At 32.3% G+C, this 23,185-nt stretch overlaps 1 protein-coding gene across 1 annotated transcript in view; it reads right to left on the bottom strand.

Moving 5' to 3' along the window:
• Positions 1-22,764, bottom strand: part of Fng (Fringe glycosyltransferase) — an 88,097-nt gene extending 65,333 nt beyond the window's left edge. Inside the window, exons 1-4 of the mRNA XM_072895321.1 lie at positions 21,252-22,764; positions 19,988-20,230; positions 12,680-12,728; positions 8,486-8,588 (exon numbers count right to left, since the gene is read on the bottom strand). Of these exons, the coding sequence (XP_072751422.1) occupies positions 8,486-8,588; positions 12,680-12,728; positions 19,988-20,230; positions 21,252-21,548 (692 nt within the window). The 5' untranslated portion in view covers positions 21,549-22,764. The remainder of the gene's footprint in view (positions 1-8,485; positions 8,589-12,679; positions 12,729-19,987; positions 20,231-21,251) is intronic.
• Between the last annotated feature and the right edge of the window lie 421 nt (positions 22,765-23,185).

Here is a 23,185-nt window from a genome sequence, read left to right as displayed (position 1 = left end):
GGAATCATTCATGCAGAGAACCATAGTTGTACATATAATTGTCGATATAATGAGAAAGGCAAAAAATCTGTACCAAATGGGTTCCCTCGAGCTCATCGAAGATTCCAGGAATTTGTAAAGGACAGTTTGGAATCTGCACTAATATATAACTCAGGCTACGTTCTAACAATAAGTATTAAAATATCAAGCTGCTCATTAAAAAATTAATTATTAATTTCTTTTGTTAAAAGATTTTAATTATACAAAATATTTAAATGAATTCTTAAATATATATAGCAAAATATTTTAAAATAAATTAAATAATCGGTGCTTTAATTAAATGTTTGTGAAGCGAATTAATTCATTAATAATGGATAAATATAAAAGAACATATAAATCGCGAATTTTATTTTGTTTTGAGATAGCTCTATATCAATGTGAGCAATGTTAGAACATATGAGAACTATTCTGACACAGCTTGCAAGATAACTAAATAACCTCGTGGACAGTGCATGTCTATGAATCATAAAGCATAAAGTATGTATTGAATTGCGATCGACGTGCACATTTTATTTATAGAAGAGAAATCTTACAGGCGAAAAATCGCGATACGCTCGACATAGCTTATCGAAGTTGACTATACATATTTCTTTGTGTTACATGCAATGAAAATACAACTCGAGATATTGACACAATTTTTATGAGATTATTATGATTAGTCTGTAAAAAAAGTTTACAAACGCAATTAATCGCCAGATCAATTTTAAAACAAATCGCAATAAAATACAATATACATTTTATGCGTATGTTTTAATACAGGTTACATGTAGTCTTGACAATCACCAGGATATCGAACGCTGCGAGAGCAAATATCGTGGTGCGCGGTACGAAAGAACGAATCAAATGAGCCCGAGGGGACTCGCGTGATCCACGCGGACTCTCCGAAGGGCGGAGAGATACAAGACGAGAACGAAGCAAGGAGGAGGACCGAGAAGAACGGACAGAGAGAGAATGAGAGAACGCATTGAAACGCGTCATTCGATCGCGAGGCCGGTATCAGGTGCAAACCAGTTTCGGTGCATATAAAAGAGAGCCGCACGAACCCGCGTTGTGCATCGGCGATCTGCACTCAAATAGCGACACGCACTATACGAATGTACAACATATACGTGTGTGTGTGTGTGTGTGTGTGAAGGTATATCCGTGCGTGCGACTTGTTACGAACGAGTTCGTGCAACGATGTAAATCCGTTGGACTTTGAGAAGTGTATACATATACCGCGTGTTACTCTCGTAATTTCAGACGCATTCTCGTCGTGAAATCTGAATATAAAATAACTCACATCAGCGAGTGCGACACGTGATTTTATAGCCTGTGGTATCGCGTGGTCGTAAACGATTTCGGAATTTTACAGTATCCCGCGAGATTTCATAAACACCAATTATACCGGAGGATTATACCGTCGAGCGTTTAAAGATACGAACCATTCATATTTCTTATTTTATTCCAATCATTAGCATGTCGATGAACTTATGAAAGGTCGCTCGTAAATTGTTATATATGCATTCATTATAATGTGAAAGTAAAGAAACTATTATTTTTATTATAAATTAAGAAATCTTGTGTTTAATTGTGGATCGAATGCATTACTTTGTACGTGTTAAAATTTAACAATGAGAAATGTTTAAGAGAGATAAAATTATTCAAAATTATTGAGAGCTTACATAAATTTGTGATATTAAAATTTTTTAAAAGTAACTATATTAGCAATTAAAATATTAACAATTTATGATACAATGTAATAGATTATTTTTAAATAAATTTATCATTGTTTAAATATTTATACGAGCAGATCTTTAAATAAATTCCTGTAAAGTGTATTCCTTTTCGATTCAAGAATATATGCTTTGGTCTACAATCTATTCGCTCATGAAATTCGCTTTTCTTGCTATCCTTAATGTGACCCCTTCGTCCATATCTTCGGGCATCTCGAAATTACGTGATCTGGAAATTACTGGAAAGAAACTACGTTTCCTGGGAGAGGATCAATCGTCAAGTAAAATAATCCGGTAGCAAATAATCGCACTTAATGTACGCAGGCATTAACCTCGATTTTCTATGCAACGAGTTGACGATTTCCATAATGACGCGCGGCGATCATAATAACTCCGATTAATTTTATTGCCATTACGCAACGGCAAATCTAAGCAATTGCTACGACTACGGTTCAACGATCGAGCATTAAATAAATCAATTGTGCTCCGACGAATAATCGATCCGATTAAATGATCGATGGCGATATGCTGACATTTCGAACACGCGATGCGCTTAAATGTGGCGTCATAAAAGAGATTGATTACGACAAGTGCTTGTCAATAAGAATAGCTTAAAACAATATTTAAATTCCTTGTTCACATTCCAAGCTATTTATTCTACTATACGTAGAGTTTGAAATTTGATTTTAAAATAAGATGTACTTTACAATATTCTTCCTTTTGTTAAAAAAATATCCTATTAAAATATCCTATTAAAAATATAAATTAAGTTTATATTATACAAACATCGCGTCTTGTGCAGTTAGAAAACTAATATTCCATGCTGTTCTAGATTCTCGAAGAAGAGGAACGGAATTCATGTCACGTTTACAGATGTCTACAAGATACACCTGTCACGCTATAAGACACGACCGTTTAAAGTGGGATTACAGTGGACATCTCTAAATCGAACGATTTCTCAATTCAGCAACCCACGCTTGAACCAGACAACATCGATAAGAATTAAGAGAAACATAGTTCAGTCTGTTGAATGGATGTAAAAACCAGAAAATAGGAATGTAGTCGATATATATACATATAAAATTGTTTATGTACTTAATATTTTAAATAAATCACGAACAAAATAAATATCTAGCGTTTTCGTTCTCTGAATTATTATATATATATTAACACTTTTTACCTATAATTTTGTATTAGTAAAAACATCTATAAGAGTAATATGTTTTAAAAATTTGAAACATTGTAAATCAACAGAAATATAGTCTTTCTATTTATCGCGAGTTTAAGAATTCATAAACTGATTGTGAGAAAGATGTTGCTAAAAAAAAATTTAAGAAAATTCATATATCACAATTTTCTCCCAAAAATATATTAATTTTAATGGAGTTTTTAATTCCCATGTAATAATCAACAAATTATTTTATATATTGAATTATTTAATATGTAGCAAGAGAGAAGAGTGCAATATCACTTGTGCTATAGAAAATTTGTAAAAATCAGTACGATAGGAACGTGCCAAGTATATCATTTGCTATGTCAACGTGTTGAGAAATCTGGACGCACGAACATAATGCACGTAGAGTGCAGTGCCCATGGAGGTAAAATCACGATGAAAGAAAAAGAAAAGAAACGAGGAAAAGCTCGCAAGGCGGTCCCCTTCCGACATCTCTAAACGCTTATTATGCGGCATTACCGGCAGCCCTATATACATGTAATACGCGGTCACGCGACGTTAACCATTGCGGGAACTCCGTGTCCAGGAGCGGTGCAAGTTTTTTGCCCGCCGATGCAGCGCGCTCGTGGCGCTCGTAATTGTATCCAAGGATATCCGCCGTAATTACCAAGAAACCATCCCGAGCGGCGGTAGCCCGAGAAAGCAAAGTAGTGCGAAAAAAACGGAAGAGTTTCTCCTCTGATCCGTACTGCGTTTTAAAGATCGGAGATCGACACGCGAATACGGTTGTGCGAGCATCGATATGTACATAAGTCCGCGGTTCAAAGTGGAACATGTGGAGCATAATTTATAAGATTGACTTTAATTATAAAATTGCGTGTATAAAGTAGACCTTATAAATTATGTGCTTCGTCTACTCTGAATATTCGCGTGAACGTAAATGGATCACTACTCCCTAGTCGCTCGCCATGTGTTTAAAAGTAACACAATTATAAATATTAAAAATTAAAAACACTTAATTTCTTTCTCTGAGAAAGAATACCAAACTATTCACATAATAAAATATTATTCTTTCTACTAAGACCAGTTCAAAAGTTTGCAAAACCGATAATATATCAGCTGTAGAATTTCTCGGAGAAAAGGTATGTATTATTTGAACATGATAGATGGTATCATTGTGCAAACTGCACGATCTTGTTGGAAATACGATAAGATGACCTGAAATGTCACGCATTCCTCCGCATTATCCGAATAGAAATTTCTTTTCAAAATAATAAAAATAGTTACATTTATTTGTGACCGTTATATCTATAGATTATGTTGCAGTTTAATTTCGCGGCTAAAATTTCAACGAGAAAATATTAACTATAAAATAAAAGAAAGAAATAAAATGTCGCAATAACAGTGTGAAACATTAGATTTGTATTTGTAGTCTACATAAAATTAATTTTTTATAAAAATTATAAGAGTAAAATTTCAACCTGTGTTGCTAGAAAAACATTCGCTCTTAAAAATTCCGTTGAAAAATATCTCGATGACTCTTCTATAAATTTGCGCCACAGTCATTTTACCGTTATTCTTTATCGACACCAAGGATCTGAGTGGCTGTGCGTAAAATACCTGTATAATTAGACAAAGCAAGGTGTGAAATCGTCGACGATAATTTAAACGAATGAGAAGTCATAATACGTGCAGCAATAAAACACTGAAATTCCACGCCGCGAAAAAAAACACGTGTTATTTCATATGAGCTAATCTCATGGTTTCGAAAACATCTCGATAACATCTGGGCGGTTCATAATCATTAATTAATATGCTTGTTTCTAAAATACAATAGTTAAATTACTCATTTCTTCAAATTCAAACAAATATTATTTGTCGCTTTTGTTAAATTGTTTAAATTTAAATTTTTTAAAAAAGAAAAAGAAAACCTCCTAATAAGAATATTTGAAAATATTTAAGCTATATTTTTTTTATTTTTTAAGAATTTTCTAATTTATGTGATTATATCGAATTTTTCCTTTATTTTTATAAAATAATTAATAAAATATTTATATAAAATAATTAATAATTATAATGACTATAAATAATTATAAACTATTTCTCATTCTTCTTATGAAATGTATGCAAAAGGAGACGAAAAGTAAATCTAGGCTAGAAGGACAACAGAGATAGGGTTCCCATAAAAGCGAAGGTAGTTAACAGAAAAAGCAATAAGAAGCACAGCAAGCCCGCATGTGACATTCGAGACACTTTTTCTCTTTTCCTGGCTATCTCTTGTCATCCTCTCGATGCCCTCTCGAAAGGCTTCGGTTAGTAAGAAGGAGGAAGAGAAAGAGATTGAATCGTCTTTTCCTGACCAGCTGGTACCACTCTGCGTCTTTAATCTCTCCCCGCCTGTCCCATCTTTACGACACAGGAACGAGAACTCGATGAGAGACAACCCAACCCACCCTCCTTTCCTTTTCTTCCTCTTCTCCTTCGTCGTTTTCGTACCACAGATCACGGTGCATTGTAAATTTTTTTGAAAGAACACAAAGGATGTTTTTTTTTCTGTGAACTACTATGAAGGTCCAACAATAAGAGAATCACGTAGAATGCGTATTCATTCACGAAAAAAAAAAAAATAATATTAATTGCTTCAAAAGAACATTCCTATACTTCAATTTTCGATGACTAATGTAAACGAGTTATATGATTAACATACGATGTATAAGATATTACGTAAGATATTTATACTCCTATATTTAAACGACATACTACACTGGGTGTTCAGTAGGCTAATTTCCCATAACAATCCGTCATCGGTACTTAAACCGTTTGTTTAAGTAGTCGCTGAAACAAGTAAACCAGGAGGAAAGCATACGATGACGTATGAAAATGTTATATTGAAGAGACTAAAAAGACGAAGCCTTCCGTTTTATAATCGTGGTAAAACTTAAAAACATCTATAAAACCATATAAAGAAAACTTAATACTTTATTGCGATAATATTCAGATGTCTAACACGTGTAATGTAAAAGTTTAGATGAAAAATAAATGTACTAATATACTTAAGAATTTTTTTTTAAGACATATACAGTACCGGCCAAAAATATATCACCTTTAATATTTTTTATTTGAGTATAATTTTATTCAAAGTACATGGATATTTATAATATCATAATATATGTTTTGATAATAAATACAACTTACCGAATAAAATATTTTTCATAAAATAATATAAAAACTTAATTTTAATAATATAAAAAATTAATTTTATAAGTAAGTAAATTAAATTAAATTTATGTTCAAAAATCCTAAAGGTGATATATGTTTGGCCGGTACTGTACCTATTGCATATATTATGAAGACATTGAAAACAAGAAAAAGTGGAAGACTAGCGTTGCATTTCTGGATTTTCTTTGCTTTAAAGTTTAAAGCTTTCAGTAACGCACACGGATAAATCGTAAAGAAAAGAAAGATGTTTCCCTCGAAAATGAAAGGGACCGCCGACTGCGATTCGGGCCTACGTTAATTGGTTTGCGACGGGTCATCCGGCGACGGTGACGAGCCATTAGACATGTTTTTCTAAGCGCTACCACTCCGCATAGAGATAATATTTTGACGATGCCTCACGTGTGGAACTGGGCGCACATTAGTAGGTGTTTAGGCCACCTTATGCAAACACAAATTTTCGACGGTCAAGTCGCCGCAATAACACTCCGTTCGCAAACAACGCGGAAGTCTCCCGGGCAGGTTACCAAAGTTTGCCGTATCTACGCACAGTCGCGTTTACCGTGAAAAAAAAACCACGCTCTTTTTTCCCTTGAGACGGCGGCGGATACCACTTTCGAAAAAAAAGCACCTATGCAAATCCATTAACGGCTGTTCATGCCCCGAGATTGTTCGTTCGATGAACGTGATACGCACGTCAGTTGTGAATATTCGGCTCAAGAGAAAAGAAAATAAACGTTAGATTCTCAAATCTATAATAGAATAGATAGGATCGAATATCCAAAGATGTGTGTACATTAAAATCTTTTATATAAAAAACTCCGAAAAATAGCTTAAACATTAATAGAGTTCGAAAAATCAAATTTAAAAAAATAGTATATTTTTAATAGTATATTTAATATCAAAAATATCTAAGAAATATAGAGTAAAAAGCTAAATAAAGAAAAATTAGATAAAAAATTGTTTTCAATAATTTCACGATTTTTTTAACGATGTATGAAAATACTCTAATTTCAAAGTATAATTAAATCTCCGGATACAAATATCAGTAGAAATAAGAGAATACTTTGAAATTACTATACTATAGTTATATCAAAATCAGAAGATAAAATTTCTTGGTTCGATAGTGAATTGACAAATGGAGTTTATATTAAACTTGATTCCATTCCTATTAAAAGAAGCATATTAAGTAAAGCAACTATGATAAATATTTTATATATGTATATCAATCTAATAAGAATAAAGTATTTAATACCTTCTAGCCAAAATAATAATACTTACTATTTGCTCGCGCGTAATCTCCGTAGAATTATCAACATTTCACGACATTGTTAACCGTATACAAACGTATAGAGATATGTCTCGCGAATATAATAGAATCGGATATATATATATATATATATATATATATATATATATATATATATATATATATATATATGTGTGTGTGTGTATATTGGAGGGATATACCGGATGTTATCGATGTACGATCGAATAGCGGAGCGGTAATGGTGGACCCGGACACCTATTCGAAGAAGAGATACGAGTATGGCACCGGATAACCTCCACGTCGGATAAAGCCCGTCTTCACCGGCGGTTTATTTATTTGTCCGGATGGCGATATGCCGGGCGTACTTACGACTTATCATCAGATATCACCCGGCTGCTTTCGAGATCGGATGATTGTTCCGAGAATAGGCGCGACAGTGCTATCCTTTCTCATCACATTGCGTGAATGATCTTATTAGAATTTTAGTGTAAGATACAAGAAATAAAATGCAAAGTAGATGTAAACGTGATTGCGAACATTCTTACTTTATATCACTGTCCATCCTTTTTTTGGAAAAAAAGAAAGCGCATTATAAATCCATGAATAATTACTCTGCAGAATGTGCGAATTACATAAGAGCCTCTATCTTCAAACGAAAGGAAGTATAAATCTTAATAAACGAGATGAGCAGGCCGGCGAAAGAGCGTGTAAAAAATCAACCTGTTGCACCCTTCGGCGAGGTGATGAAAGCGTTGATGCTAATTAAACGAATAACTTTTAACCTGACAAGAAAGTGATATTGCGAGAGTATAGTTAGAAGAGAATGTTGCATATGTTTGAAGAACTCATACGCAATTAGATGATTAATATATTTACAAGAATGAAAAAAAATGCTATAAAGCATTCATTGCACCCTGTTGATATCGCTCGTAAATTATGTGTTATGAATATATATATGCGGAATTTGTATTTGTAATTTCTAATTTGTTTATATATATTTTAATAGTCCATTGTAATTAAAATCGGTTTTATTTTTTTACTGAATTTTTATAAATTGAAAATGATACTCACTTTCGGCCGCTGTCGAGAAATCTGTCAAATTCTACGGACATCTTGCAGCATAGAGCCCGCCGATTGTGCGAGGACGAGCACTTGGTGTTGATCATGTGGCCATCTGAAAGCAAAGAGAGCGAGATGAATGTAAGGTGGGCGTGCAATTAATTAAGAGGTTAATAATTATCCTCGTGAGTCGCTACTACGGCGGTCTAATTAATTCGGGCTGATGGTTCTCGCTTCTTCAGGAGCGCTACCATCTTTTCGAGGATATATCGCGATGCAGACATGTATAGAGTATATCCTTTGCCAACCAATCAATATTGCAAGTCAGAGATAATTGTTTTAATTTAAATTTAATTGGGAGATAATTGTTTTAATTTAAATTTAAAACGAAGAGAAAAACTAAAAATAAAAAATTCATTAAAGAAATTGCATTACTAAAGGATAGTCTTTACAAATTTATTGTATAAATTTAGCTATTGATTTTTTATTATATAAATAAAATCTATATGTAATCTCAATACATGTAAATAATTTGCGAAAGAAAAGAGCAAAATGAGAATTTCTATAAATGATAGTCCTGCCTTCCCTCCTTCCACGAAAAGTCATTACGCAAGATCGCCAGCGTGCGAAGTTGTCAGCAACATCTCAAACTGGGTGAACCGCAAAGAGTGGATCGGGCTCGAATCAGGTAGAAACGGTAATGAGAAATGGCCGTTGCGGAGGCGCAAACCGGTGCAGAGCGCGTGGTGAGGTCAAATGTCGGACGGTGCCCGAGGGTTCGCGTGCTCATCCCTCCTCCTGCCTTCTTCCGCACCCGATATTATCCTTCTCGGAACTCGTGTCCACCCACGCTCCTCCAGCCTCCGCTCGTGACTAATGCGTGGTCCGAGTTATGAGCGAGGCATGAAATAATGCCGAGTTTATTAAGGGGCGCCTGTGCACGCCATAATAATCCGCGAAAACTTCGTCATTTTTTTACACGCGACAGAATATCCTCGATTATTATACTGCTGTATTCGTCAGTCAAATGAACTTTCCATATACCATCTTATCTTCTCGTAATATACGAGAAGAATCCTGTATGATCGTAATATACTTTCACTTTACAATTTCTTTTTTTTTTTTCCTGTCCTAGGATAACAACAATATCGCGATTGTTCTCAAATGACCGAACAAAAACTTGCTTCTCTCTTCGTCCGCTTCGTAATATTATTCACATTCCCGGTACATCTTTTCGCCCTTCGTCGGCCGTTTCTCATCATCCGCTCTCTCCGCCTGCTCGTCATTCGCATCCGCGCCCGAGGGTGCAATTGAGATGCGTTCTATAGTAGGTTGGCAATGATATTGCTGGTTAGAATTCACCGTTGCCGTTATTATCTCAGATGTTTAACAATAGGTTCACTTCTGATATTTGCGAATATAAAAAAAAAAACGCTTTGTAATTTTTTATCATGTGTCAAAAATAAATGTAAAAAATTTGCTTCAACAATTATGTTCTATTAATTAAATAACTAATTAAGTAAAATATATTTTTTAAATTAAAAAATATGTTATTAATTTAAACAAATTAACATGATTGATATAGTGTTTGATAAATATCATATAATTTTTATTCCAAAAACCTGCTATTAAGCTCTAAATTCCACATATATAGGGAGGCTATTGACACGATCGATTGATCGATCGATTACTTCGTAGGCTCGTGCAACGTACGTGTGTTACGTGAGGAACTTGCAAACCGGTCCATCTAGTATACCCATAGAATCCCGTCGAGTCTATTCGAACAATTTGCACACGTGCTCTCTGTCTCTTTCGACGTATCGATTTCTCTTTATTGGACATCCAATGCTTCCATCGATAGATAATTATCCGATACCGACATGTTAACAAATTCACGCCCCTTGCTAACGAAATACATGATATAAAGTTTTTCTAACATAATATTATTTTTAAACAAGAACAATATCAGCTAGGATAAACAGTGAAATATTTTTACGTTTCTTTGGTTCTGAAATACAGTAAAATTCTTGTAGAAAACAAATCTAGAATAAAAGTACAAATATATTATTATATATTGACTTAATTAAAAAACTATTTTAATAATTTATAATATAGGAAAAATTTGCATAATGCACAATAAGTTTAGCAAATTGGTTAATTTTGAAGAAATTATTAAATGTATTAAATTGATTACTTGATCATTTGCTAAAAATTTAATAGATTAACGCTTCATAATATTAATTAATAAAATAACAAAGCAGACAGAAATGGTATCGCTTCTTGTTTCGGTCCTCTCGATTTGAAGGCGCCTCAAGCAATTATCCAAATAAACCGCACCTTAATCCAACTCCGAACATACGACCCGAGACGTAGATATAACTAAACTTTCAAAATGATTAACGAGCGACTCGACTTCCACGAGCGAACAAGACAAGCTCCCGCACACGCGTTTATTTCGTCAGCAATTATCACATAAACGAGGGCAGCCATTAAGGTCCGCCGTCCTAATTATCCGCATTGTATTACACAAGAGAGAAATATACATATTTCGCTCGGATTTCTTTTCAGGGTCTCTACTCAAATCGTGTAAAAAAATTCCCCGAAAATTCCCTGATTCTCCAAGTATTTTTGTTTCAAATTCCAAGTAAAGAGAATATTTTCAAAATATTTTAATATAACTTTTTCTAAAAAGTAAATTTTTTTATTACATATGTTTTCTAATATTTTTTATTCATACAAAGCACAAACATAGAGCCTCTTAAGTTTCAAATGCTAGATTTGTAAATGTACTAAAAAACTGAATAACTTTCATAAGATAAGCATTTTACTTGTACAAAATGTGCATTTCTTTATCGTTAAAAATTACTTCACATTCAATATTACATTAAAACATTGAATATATAAACAAGAAAAAAAAAAATATATATATATATATATGTATATTTATATTTTTATAAACCTTCATCTTTGTACGTACAAAAGGGTCATTAATATCTTCACAAATGAATTTATGCACATATCAATACAATTATATATTTTATATATAGTATATAAAAAATGTATATGTCCTGATGATGAGAATAAATCATTTTATTTGTAAAGGCATTAATGACCCTTTCTGTACATCATTATAAAAATGATAAATTATGTATTTATTTTATTATTTGTTAATAATTATGTATTTATTTGTGCATCAAAATATTTGAATAATTACAATAAGACGCCTTATACATATGCACAATTAATTTATTATAGACGGAGATACGAGCGTCTCGGACGAGTTAATTTATTTAATTAATATTTTAATAATTTTTATCAGGACTAACTATTCCTTCAATTTATCAAGAATTCTAGAACTATTAAAAATAAAATCACAACTCTTAACAATTAATGAGTTACCATGAAGTAAAATGTCAATTTCACACACAGGACTGACTGTTTACATACAAGAGCAAAATAATCAAAAAGAGAATTTTCGAAAAAGTTCCCTAAAAATCCTAATAAAATTCCATAAAACTTCTTTGATTTTTCCAGATACAAAAGCCTAAGAATTCCATGTTTTTCCAAGAAGTAGACACCCTGTCTTTTTTAATAGAACCATTTGTACCGAAAACGTTCACTTTCAACGCGCAAGTACAATTTTTTTTCGTAAAACATAACCGATAAAATTGTAACAAACTGAATGTAAAAAAATACGAAATTATTATTCTAAATTCGTTGAAATTGTTCATTTTTAATAGTTAACTTATTAATATTCTTATTATTATAATACTTTCTTATTATTATATTATATTTTATTATTATATTATCAATTCAGCAGAACCAATATTAATTTTTAATATAATAAATTAATATATCAAAAATCGATTAATTTATTATTATATAATATCTCCAAAATTAAATTTTTCAAATTTTTTAATTTAATTAAACATTACTTTTTTTCACACATATATATATAATTCATTTTTTATATAATTTATTAATAAAATACTAAATATAAAACACTAAATATAAACTTATTTTTTTTATCTTCACTTTTAAACTTTATATAAAATTTTTAAACAGTATTAAAAACTAATTTTATATTTCTTTAAGTAAAATTTACAAAAGAAAGTAAACGAGCATAAATAATTAAATAATTTTAAAATTTATTTTTTTGCTCATGCCAGATTTAAATAGTTAAAAAAATTATTAACAAGTACTCACGAGTTTGGTTTTGAAAGTACTGGTCGTCTCTATCGGTGAAGAACCAAGTCTGTAAACAGAAACAAAAAAAAATCATTATATTTTGATTACACACACAGTCCTTTTTCGATTCCACACCCGATGTGGCGCAATAATCACGCTACAGCACGTACGCGCTTGATTGTTTACCGCAGACTATCGAGGCAAACAACACGTACCACGCATCGATCATAAATTTCAATCCCTTTCCTACCCCTTCGAAACGGATCGCTCCATCCGCGTCAGTAATACGTAATAAATCTTACAGCCTTGAAGTACTTTATGATATACTCTTTTCATTTGTATTCGCGAGACGGAATCATAAATAGAACAAGAGATAAAAACGAATATTCGATAAAAAAAAGTATCAAGTTTAATGTTTCGACTTTGCTATAAATGCACTTGACATCAATACAATTGATGACATTTCTTTTATTTAGAAATAAATCATGAAGAGACTTATATAATTATCAAACAAAATAATTAAATAAAAAATTGTCTCTTTGGGATATAAATATTAAATCTACAAAATGTTAAGCACTAAATTATAAGTAAGAAAAAAATATAAAATGAGAATATTTGAAAGAAAATTTGATGCTAAAGGATAATATTTATTTCTTACATGCATACAGTTTCATGGTTCGATCGTAATTGATTTGTTTATAACAATAACAGCATTCTAAAGATAACTCGTACTACTACGTCACGGAAATGTCAAATAAAAAAATATTTAAATCTCATAAGATTTTCTAGTTATTACATGTACAAAAAAATGCTTAGGCTATAAAATAAAATTCCTCAAATAAAAAATATAAAGTAATTTGTTTGTCATTTTATTGTTAGTTACATTTTGATTAAAAATGTATATGTCAATTTAAAAATAAAATTTGATTAAAAATTTGGTAAAGCATTTATAGAGAGAAAGTTCATAGCAAGCATAAAATTATGATAAAATAACATACATTTGCTCAAAGACCATTCAAGTTTCTTGTGTCCTGTCACATTGGAAAATTTATTTCGAAGCACCGCGAGTTGAGACTTTCCATTTGTATCTGTCCCATCACACACCCTTCCGTAGAAGTTGCATCTGGACTCGAACATATCGCAGCATCGTTACGTTACGATCGGCGTACACTGCACGTGTTAAAGTAGTCGCTTATTTTTAGTTCCCAAGAGTAGTTCTCTTCAGGAAGTGAACGAGCAAGAACGACCGAATGTGAAATGATGCTCCAGACGTCAGAGGCATTGTCCCAATGATTTTCACGCGGCGATATGTATATTATATATATCATACCCGTCTCACAAACCATAGGAAAAGAGAAGAAAATTCCACGAGAGAACGCACGATTGTCAGTTCATCACAATTACAGCGTAATTTTATGCTCTATTTTAATTTAAAAAATGGAATTAAAACGTTTATTTCAACTAAATTAACGAGACAACAAATAAATCAAACATAATTTAATCAAATTTAAAGTTATTAGATAAAAATCGCTAGTATTTGATTAAAAGACAGCAGAATAATTAAAAACGACCAAACTAGCCAAAAAATTCCTTTATTTAATAACACCATGGTGTTATTAAATAAAGGAATTTTTTGGCTAGTTTGGTCGTTTTTAATTATTCTGCTATAATTTAATCAGTGGCATAGTTTTCAAATGTAAATTTAGCCGATTGCTTGCTGATATATCAGCAAATTTTAAGACTAAATGAATTGCGTATTTCGATAAATTTGCTGATATTTTTTCAGAATTATAGCGGATATCCGGGGGTACAACAAACGTAAAAATAACGCGAGTAAGAAGATGCTGCTATTGTAACGCGTTTATCTGAGGCATGCAGATAAAGAAAAAGAAAGAGACCGAAAAAGTCGTCAGCGTTCCCAGAAAGAACATGAATATCCGGTACGAATAAACGTTGCGTACAAAAATAAGAGACGAATGTATCGCGATGACGTCAGTGGCACCGGCGTCGCATTACAACGACATAATTGCATTAATCTCGCACGTACGTCGTACTTAAAAGAGCCATCGTCAAGATGATCTTCGGGCTTTTCGCGAGAATTCGTTAAGTCGTCCCGAGTCCGTCACGTGTCCGTCATTTTGCTCCTAAGTCGTATTAAGTATCCGGCATTTATGGATGTGTAAGCGGCGTAAAACTGTGTAAGTCTCGCTCATTACGTCTAATTAGACGAGACAAATTCGTCTTACAGCGTGAAAGAAACTTAACGGTCGTTCTACGTGAAACACAAACATCGCCTACTGCCAATCTCCAAAATAGAACACGTCACTTTTGAAATATATATAATCAAAAATTATACATATATATATATATATATATATATTTTTTTTTTAATTGTCTCTAAAACTTGAAATATGTTTATCAAAAAGTAAACTTGGTGATAAAATAAATATTAACTCGATCAATAGAATGACAATGTTTGATAAAATGTGACTCAGTTTTGACTCAATAATAAAATAATAAAATATTAGAAGATATCCAATAAAAAATTAATTAAATAATTAATTAGAATTTTAAAAACCTAATAAATACTATTAATATAATTGCTCTATAATCTAAAATACTTCATTAAAATTATTCATAAATAAATAAGTATAACAAAATAAATATAAGTAAATTAATAAAAAAAAAATCAAATAGTACTTAAAGTAAAAATAAAAATAGTACTTAAAAAAAATATTGATAGAATGCAACAATTACTTATATCGTATCGGGACAATTGCAAATCGCCACAACGACTCATCGAACATATAAAGCAATGTAAATTAAGAGGAAATAATTCGCAGCGAGCTCTCATTGGCGCTCCGCAACACGCTGTGCGAAATTGCGTCGGATCTTTTAAGACTTGCTTAAATTAATCGAAATAATCGATCAATTATCCGAAGCCAGTTCCGACTGATGGAAAACGGCCTTCGTCGATTGGGGGATTGCAATATCGGCCAAGTCATTCTAAGTAACGACAGACCCAGACTTTGACCCGCGATCGACTGTCGAGATTTCAAGGGGTTCTATTTATGAATCACGAAAATTTGTACCTAGAAATGTGTATCCACACACCTCCGTTTTATGACACGATAATCGAAAGGCATGACTATCAAATTTAAAGAAAGGCATAATAAAGGATTCCGTCGAATTGTGAATCTTAATAATGGCATGAAACAGAGTTTGAAATAAAAAATCGTTACTAAGCGTAAAATTGCTTTAGCAACATTCTAAAGAAGGCCTCTTTGTGAATCATACTTCTAAAATGCAATTAAACAGTAAAAGTTTATGTATATACATATATATATATATATATATATATATGAAAAATTTTTTTAACAAATTATTAAAATATTTAATAACAATAAATTATAATTTAAATAGAATTTTGGGACAATCACTATAAAAATGTTCATGTGTATTGTTATAACTACGTAATTTCTGTTAATATTATAATCGGAATAGTATAACAAGATATAACCCAATTGCTTTCGCGTTTTCTGAGCAGATCTTGAGAGGGAGGACAATTTAAGCGAGTCGAGTGACTATTAACGACTTGACCCCATTATACGCCACATAAAATACCAGGCACGTAAGTACGAGAAAAGAAATAGGTGGCGAGATATATAAATGTGGCCATTAAAGACCATTAAGAGCATCGTAAGGTAAGGTAGTAGCCGAGAGAAGAAAGACGAATACAGGGATTGTGCCAACAGCAAATCAATGTTCCGCCTCAATGGAGCGCATTATTAAAACGCGCTCCTTGAAGAATTATATGATGTATTAATAATCAAAACATTGCGACCTCTCTCGCTCACCTCTGTCGAATTTGGGAGAGAAACTTAACACCTTAACAGCAAATTGTTACACGCGGTATTTTCTATTTAAAAACCACAGAAATTTATTTTAAAATTTCAAAGAAAAAAAATAAAGATAAGGCTTAAAAATAATAAAATAAATTATTATATTAAAGCTGTAAAATGTAATTTAAGAAATACTAGAATATCAGATTTTTCTACATATATAACTCTAATTTTTTTTAAAGTTTCTAACAATAAAATAATTTTTTTTATATATCAATAATGTTTATTAATTGCTATCAGACATTGCCTTTATGTTTTATGAAACAATTTTCTAACAAAGAAAAACTTACGAAATTATAAAAAAATTTATTAAAAAATTGAAAATGAAAAAAATAAATAAAAAATAATTTAATAATGTTTCATAATTTTAATCTAAAGATGTGCTGAAATTTTCTCTTTCCTACTTTACAGTAGTTTTTTTCGATTTATGATATTACTATCTATCTCATTAAGATTGTTTCGTGAAAACAAAACAAAGAAATTGCGAGCATCTAAAGAAACCGATCTGCATTTTCAAGACATATTGGTCCGCAGATAATTTGAAACCTCAGGCAAGTGGTTAGGTTTCTAGCCGAGTCTATTATCTTCACTGCGATAAATCATCTACCGTAAAATGAATCATGAATTTTTAATTTTACAAGGAAAGAAAATGAGCCTTTTAACCGATAGAAATTATTTATTATATTTTTGGCAAATATTTCTTTCGAATATATTTCATTAACATTTGAAATATGTATGTGTGTGTGTGTGTGTTCAAATCTTATTTATTAAATATATATATAACTAAATTATTTCTCTTTTAAAAGTATATTTATATGTGCAATTAAATAGGTATAAATATATCAAACAGTTTTAATCGATAAGCTTTACAATATAAAAATTCTTTTACATCAAATTATAATCGTTTCTTGCATGATATATTATACTGACAATAAATAAATGCATCGAATCTCTGTAACAATGAACATGAGAATGATAATCTCGATCACTCTCGCGAATAAAAGAACGATCGCTCCGGCCGATTCACATAATCGCGGTGCATCTCTTAATTATCGAGAAAGAAACAACGAAAAGGTGAGTTGGTTGAGAATGCTCGTGGACTAAGTCGGTTAACGCGGAGGTCGTCAGGGTCGAAGGTAAATCGTGAGATCTTCCCACGAAACAGAAATCGTGCACAGCCGGACACAGACTTTTATTATTCCCATCGCTCTTTTTCTCGCTCGCGTCGCGGAAAATGCGTACCGCAAATCATGAACAACGCAGACGTATGCAAAGAAAAAACGTGAGATTGTCGGAAGCAAAGAATAATTGGGATTCACGAAGTGAATAAAGACATGAAAATTATAAATTAATGTATATTATAATCTTAAGTTAAGACTTTATTTTAATATAAATGGTGGTCTCTATCTTTTATTCAATTCTCATCTTTAAGATTTTATTACAAATATCAAAATTTTTTGTGTTATTTTTGTGCAATAAATAATCCTACAATTTATTTTAACCATCATACATTTCTCTAATCTGTCGCGAAAATAACGCATCAAAAACCGCTATTGATCTTTCGATCAATTCGTATTAAAATATTTACTTCGCGAAAAAGAAAGAAAATACATAAAATTTTAATATTTATAATAAAGTCATAAATGCGAGAATTGAATAAAAGGTAGACTATCATTTATTAGATATTAACATAAATTAAAAATTAAACCTTAACTTAAGATTATATTAATTTGAGTATAAAATAAATGATATATTAAATAATATTTAAATTTGCAGATTATTATAATTATAAATTAATAAGGGAATGTGTGTGCACAGATTTCGAGATAGAGCACAATATAGTAAAAAAAACTCGAAATTATTGCTCAAAATTAAATTTCGATCAAAAATATGTCCAATTGGAAAAGAACCAAATAAACCATTCGAGCATGAAGAAATCAGAAATCGGACAGATGAAATTGAAACAGATATCAATAAACAATACAGGACAATGTCTCTTGTGACTGATTCACCTTGTATCCTTTCCCTGATGAGTATACAGTAGAAAAGAGAGAATCAGCTGAGACTACAGGAAATGCGTGAACTCGTGCACAAATCCAAGTAGCAATTACCTGGAGGAACGGTATATTAACCCGGAGAAAGACCGAAGGACGCGGAAGCTGCTGATGCACAAGAATTATTTCTTTATACATTCGTTTCTTTATTTATCATACCGGTGAGAACCTCTCAAGATCTCTTCATCAGTATTAATTATCATTTGTTCAAGAAATTCAAGAATTACTCTATCAATTCTCATAAAAACTGAATAACATAATTTCTCAAAATTCTTTACAAAAAATATATATTTATAAATCTGTAAATATTATATATGTATATATGCAATAATTTAAAATTAATTTAAATCTAAAAGACAAACATGTAATTTTACATAATTTATATACAAAGAAAGAAAGCGATATTATTATAGTAGGTAAATATCAAAGAAAAAGATTTCTATTTATTATTATTAAACTTGCTGCTTTCTTTTTGTATCTAAAAAGACAAACTGATTCTATGACAATGTTGCGTAAATCATATTTGAAACAAGATACTGTTCTTTATTGATGAAGAGCATCAAAGAAATCAGTGATATTTTGCGGAGAAATGCAATGAGAAATTGTAGAGGAAGGACAAGTGGAGCAAATTTCATTCCCACGGAGCAAGAGATCGTGAATTCACGCTGATCTTCTGCGACAAGGTCTACTGTAAATACGCGCAAATACACCTCAATTCACGCGAATACGCTTCGATACCCTTGGATAAGACTCAACAAATCGTATACAAAGTGTTGCCTATTCCGTTCCTCCAGAAATCGTGTAGCTGAATCTCTCGATGATGAATACGCCGCGATAAGACTATACATGCATTTATCACGCTTTAACACGATTAGCCCTTGCGCCGCTCGCTCGAGTTCTCTTTACGAATGACATTTTCCAAAATATCGTTGAAGAAATATTATTTATTCTCATCCAAATATGTGTTATAAATCTCTCATAAATGTATTGTATCCGTAAAAAGCAATACTGTATTAAACACGTTACAAATATTATTAAATACGTTTGATAAAGTGTCTAAACAAAAAAATAGTTGATTTAATTAATAAATAGATTTAAATAGCTCGAGATCTATGACTATGATTAATTTTAAATTATTGTGTATATACACAAAATATTTATATATTTCTAAATATATATTTTTTGCAAAGAATTTTGAGAAATTATGTTATATATTAAAATATTGAATAATGTTCTCATGATTCGAAGATGTTTTCTACCTTATATTTGTAACAAGACTATCATAAGCTAGGGCAAGAAACCGGACGCTCGAGTGACGCTAATTAATCCGGGATATCGGACATTACACGGATCAAATAAATGAGACTCACCTGATTCTTGGCGAATTGGAACCACGTGTCGATGATAACCAGCAAACGCGAGTGATGATAATGTTTGGTGGTCTTCACGCTGATAAATACATCGTTAAGGTTCGTCGCAAACGGTGCCATGGTCGCCGTCGCTACCGGCAACGTCACCGGCGACTCCTCGCTGATTAACTTCCTCGACGCCGGCACTTCCACTATCACGCTTCGGCTATTCACTTCCGCCACGGAATTCATCTCGTCGATCCACTGTAATACAATTTGCTAGAATGTACAATCAAAATTTCGAGAGAATTTTGTAAGTATTGATACGATCTTTTCAACGATGCTTCGCGTTGTCATAATTGTTATTTAATAACGAACAATAGCTATCAATTATTATCGAAATATCAAGGTCTATTAAATTTTGCAAAAAAAATTCCCTAAAAATTCTCTGACGTTTCAAGCATTTTTGTTCAAAGTTCCAGGTCAAGAGAATATTTTGAAGATTTTATTTTAATTTTTTTTAAATTTTTATTTTTTTCTAAAATAATTTTTTTGTTTTATGCGTTTTACAATGCTTTACACTCATGCTAAGGGAAAACACAGAACCATTTAAGTTTCATATACTAGATTTGCAAATATACTGAAAAAACTGAATAAGATAAATATTTTTCACTTGCATAACACATTTTTACTTATTACTCAAAATTAAGAAATATAACTGTACAGATATTTTAAACACAATTATCGAGACGCTTGTCGACGAATTAATTACTGGTTGCTTACAATATAAGAACAAAATTAACAAAAAGAGAATTTTTTAAAATTCTTTTTTATTGAGACTTTTTTCAAAAAGTCCCAATAAAATTCCATACGAATTCTTTGATTTTTCCATAACAAAAAGAATTCCATATTTTTCCAAGGAACAGACACCCCAAGCTAAATATAGCTATATTATACACTGGCAATCACGAATCGCGTTGTCGAAATATAAAGTAGGCAGAAAAAATGCTCTCATAGATATATTGACGTATATTGCAGATTATTAATTACAAACACGTTAAATGTAAACTATTTTTCCTATTTATATATACAAAGAAAAATATAAATATAAAATATAAAAAACTTAATAAATAATATGCAGAAACTGCTGCTTTGGAAAGATATATATATTTACAACGTTCAACTAAATTCGAACAACGTCGAAATCATCGACAAGCAATAAACTTGTTTGGGCAAAGTATACATAAAAAAATAGACAACGATAACGATAGCTTGAATTATATACCTGACGCGGTGCGACAGCTTGGTAGAGCAGAATCGTAGCATAGGCAGTGGCGATAACGAGCGCCAACGTCTGCAGGCCTCGTCTCGTCGGCAGACCTCGTGGCATCATGCCGGCAGCACCGTGTCCGGCGCCGACGACGAGCGGCGTACGAGCCTGAGGACTGCTAACCTTGCGGGACCACCCTTGGTCCACCACTATCGCGAGATCCAGGCATCTATCCTCGAGGTTCATCGACGCACGCGTCGCTGCTACATCGCTGTCACCGTTTCGTCTCGCGAATGAAAATACGCGAACCATAACACGTAGTGAAATCGCGTAACCTTCTCTCAACTTGTCCTTTCGATCGTTAACCGATCACTTCGCGAACTTTTTCCGCCAATTTGACGTCACGTCAGGTCAGGTCACGTCGTAAAACACCCTCCTCTCTCTTCTTTCTCTCACTCAAATTCCCGAAACTCCTCGATCGTTTGTCAATCATATTCGCGCAAGAATCCGTTGACACGACACGTCATTTCGCGTCGGATTTTCGTACCAATCGCGTCCGCCTTATATCGTTTCGCGGGAACGAAGAATGTCCAGCAAGAGTTTCGAATCTCGCGGAAGCGATCGGCGCTGACATTTCGCGGCACACTTCATTTCGTACAACACTTCATACCGAGCATTTTATGAAAATTGAACGATTGTACTCATATGTATCCGTTCTCCTAAAAAGTTTCGACGACGAAACTTTTCACGACATCGCGTCAAAAGAGAAAACACGCATCGATAACGCGACTCACGCACTCGTGTACTTGTCAGATCCACATTCGCCCTCGTCACTTTTCCCCGGAACAGCCGAACTATCGAATCGGAATGCGTCGCGGCACGAACAACGGGTCCCCCGTTTCGCCTTTCATCGAAATCGGGATTGCCCGAGTACGATTGTCGAGCTGTCAACCCTTCGAGGGTAACAGGTCGCCCACGGCGTGACACGAAACACAATTCGAGTCTTACACGCTGCGAATATCCACTGTTACCCGGCGCGCGACGGTTCGTCGACTGATCACATGAGCCGTTGCCGTGACTACGCTGTAAACATCGCCATAGCAGGCACGTCGCCGGTTAGTGGGAGGGGAGGGGGGAGAGAAGTGATGCCAACAGCTGGCGCGAGAGAAGGGATAGAGCGCAAGAAGTGTATACATGTCTTTTTTTTTGTTTTTCAAATAACACGCAATTGAGAAGTGGGGATAGAAATATCAAATAAAAATATATATCTTTTTTAGTTTATAAGAAAATATTTGAAATATCTCTATATATATTCTTACCTTATATTCTAATTATTTTTCTCATTACGATTTATACCACCGATCGAATCACCTAATGAATTCATGTTTACGCATTTTGCGCGTTTTATTTAAAATTAAACATGAATTCATGAGGTATATATTATAAAAATTAACAATCTAACTTAATTTAAATGAATTGATTGTGTCAATTTAGAAATAATTTTCGTGAATAAATTCGTAAAGAGCAAACTTTAACAAAAACACATATCACAAACGATTATTGTAATAAATTCTAATTGAAATAATCATCAAATTCCAGCGATTCGTAAATCATTATTTACTTTAAATTAAATCTCTTGTAAAAATATACTAGGAGAAAGATGCCAAACTACATTCAATATATAAAGATTTTTATATATGTATATATATATATATATACATAAAATTTATATATAATAATACTTATATACATATAATTTAAATTCTTGTTTGTTTCCAAATAATAACTCCCTTTTTAAAATTGTTTTTTTTTTAAATCGAGAGCATTATATTGTCTATCTGATATTAACGAATTTTACTGATATTAATAAAATTATATTTTTAATTGAATATATGGCAATCTTTCTCAGTTCTTGTGTGTATGTTTGCATAAAACATATTACAGAAAAT

The sequence above is a fragment of the Anoplolepis gracilipes genome, chromosome 7, assembly GCF_047496725.1.
Source record: "Anoplolepis gracilipes chromosome 7, ASM4749672v1, whole genome shotgun sequence".
NCBI lineage: Eukaryota > Metazoa > Arthropoda > Insecta > Hymenoptera > Formicidae > Anoplolepis > Anoplolepis gracilipes.
The sequence above is the reverse complement of the archived record's forward strand: the minus strand, read 5'-3'. Positions and strand labels throughout refer to the sequence as shown.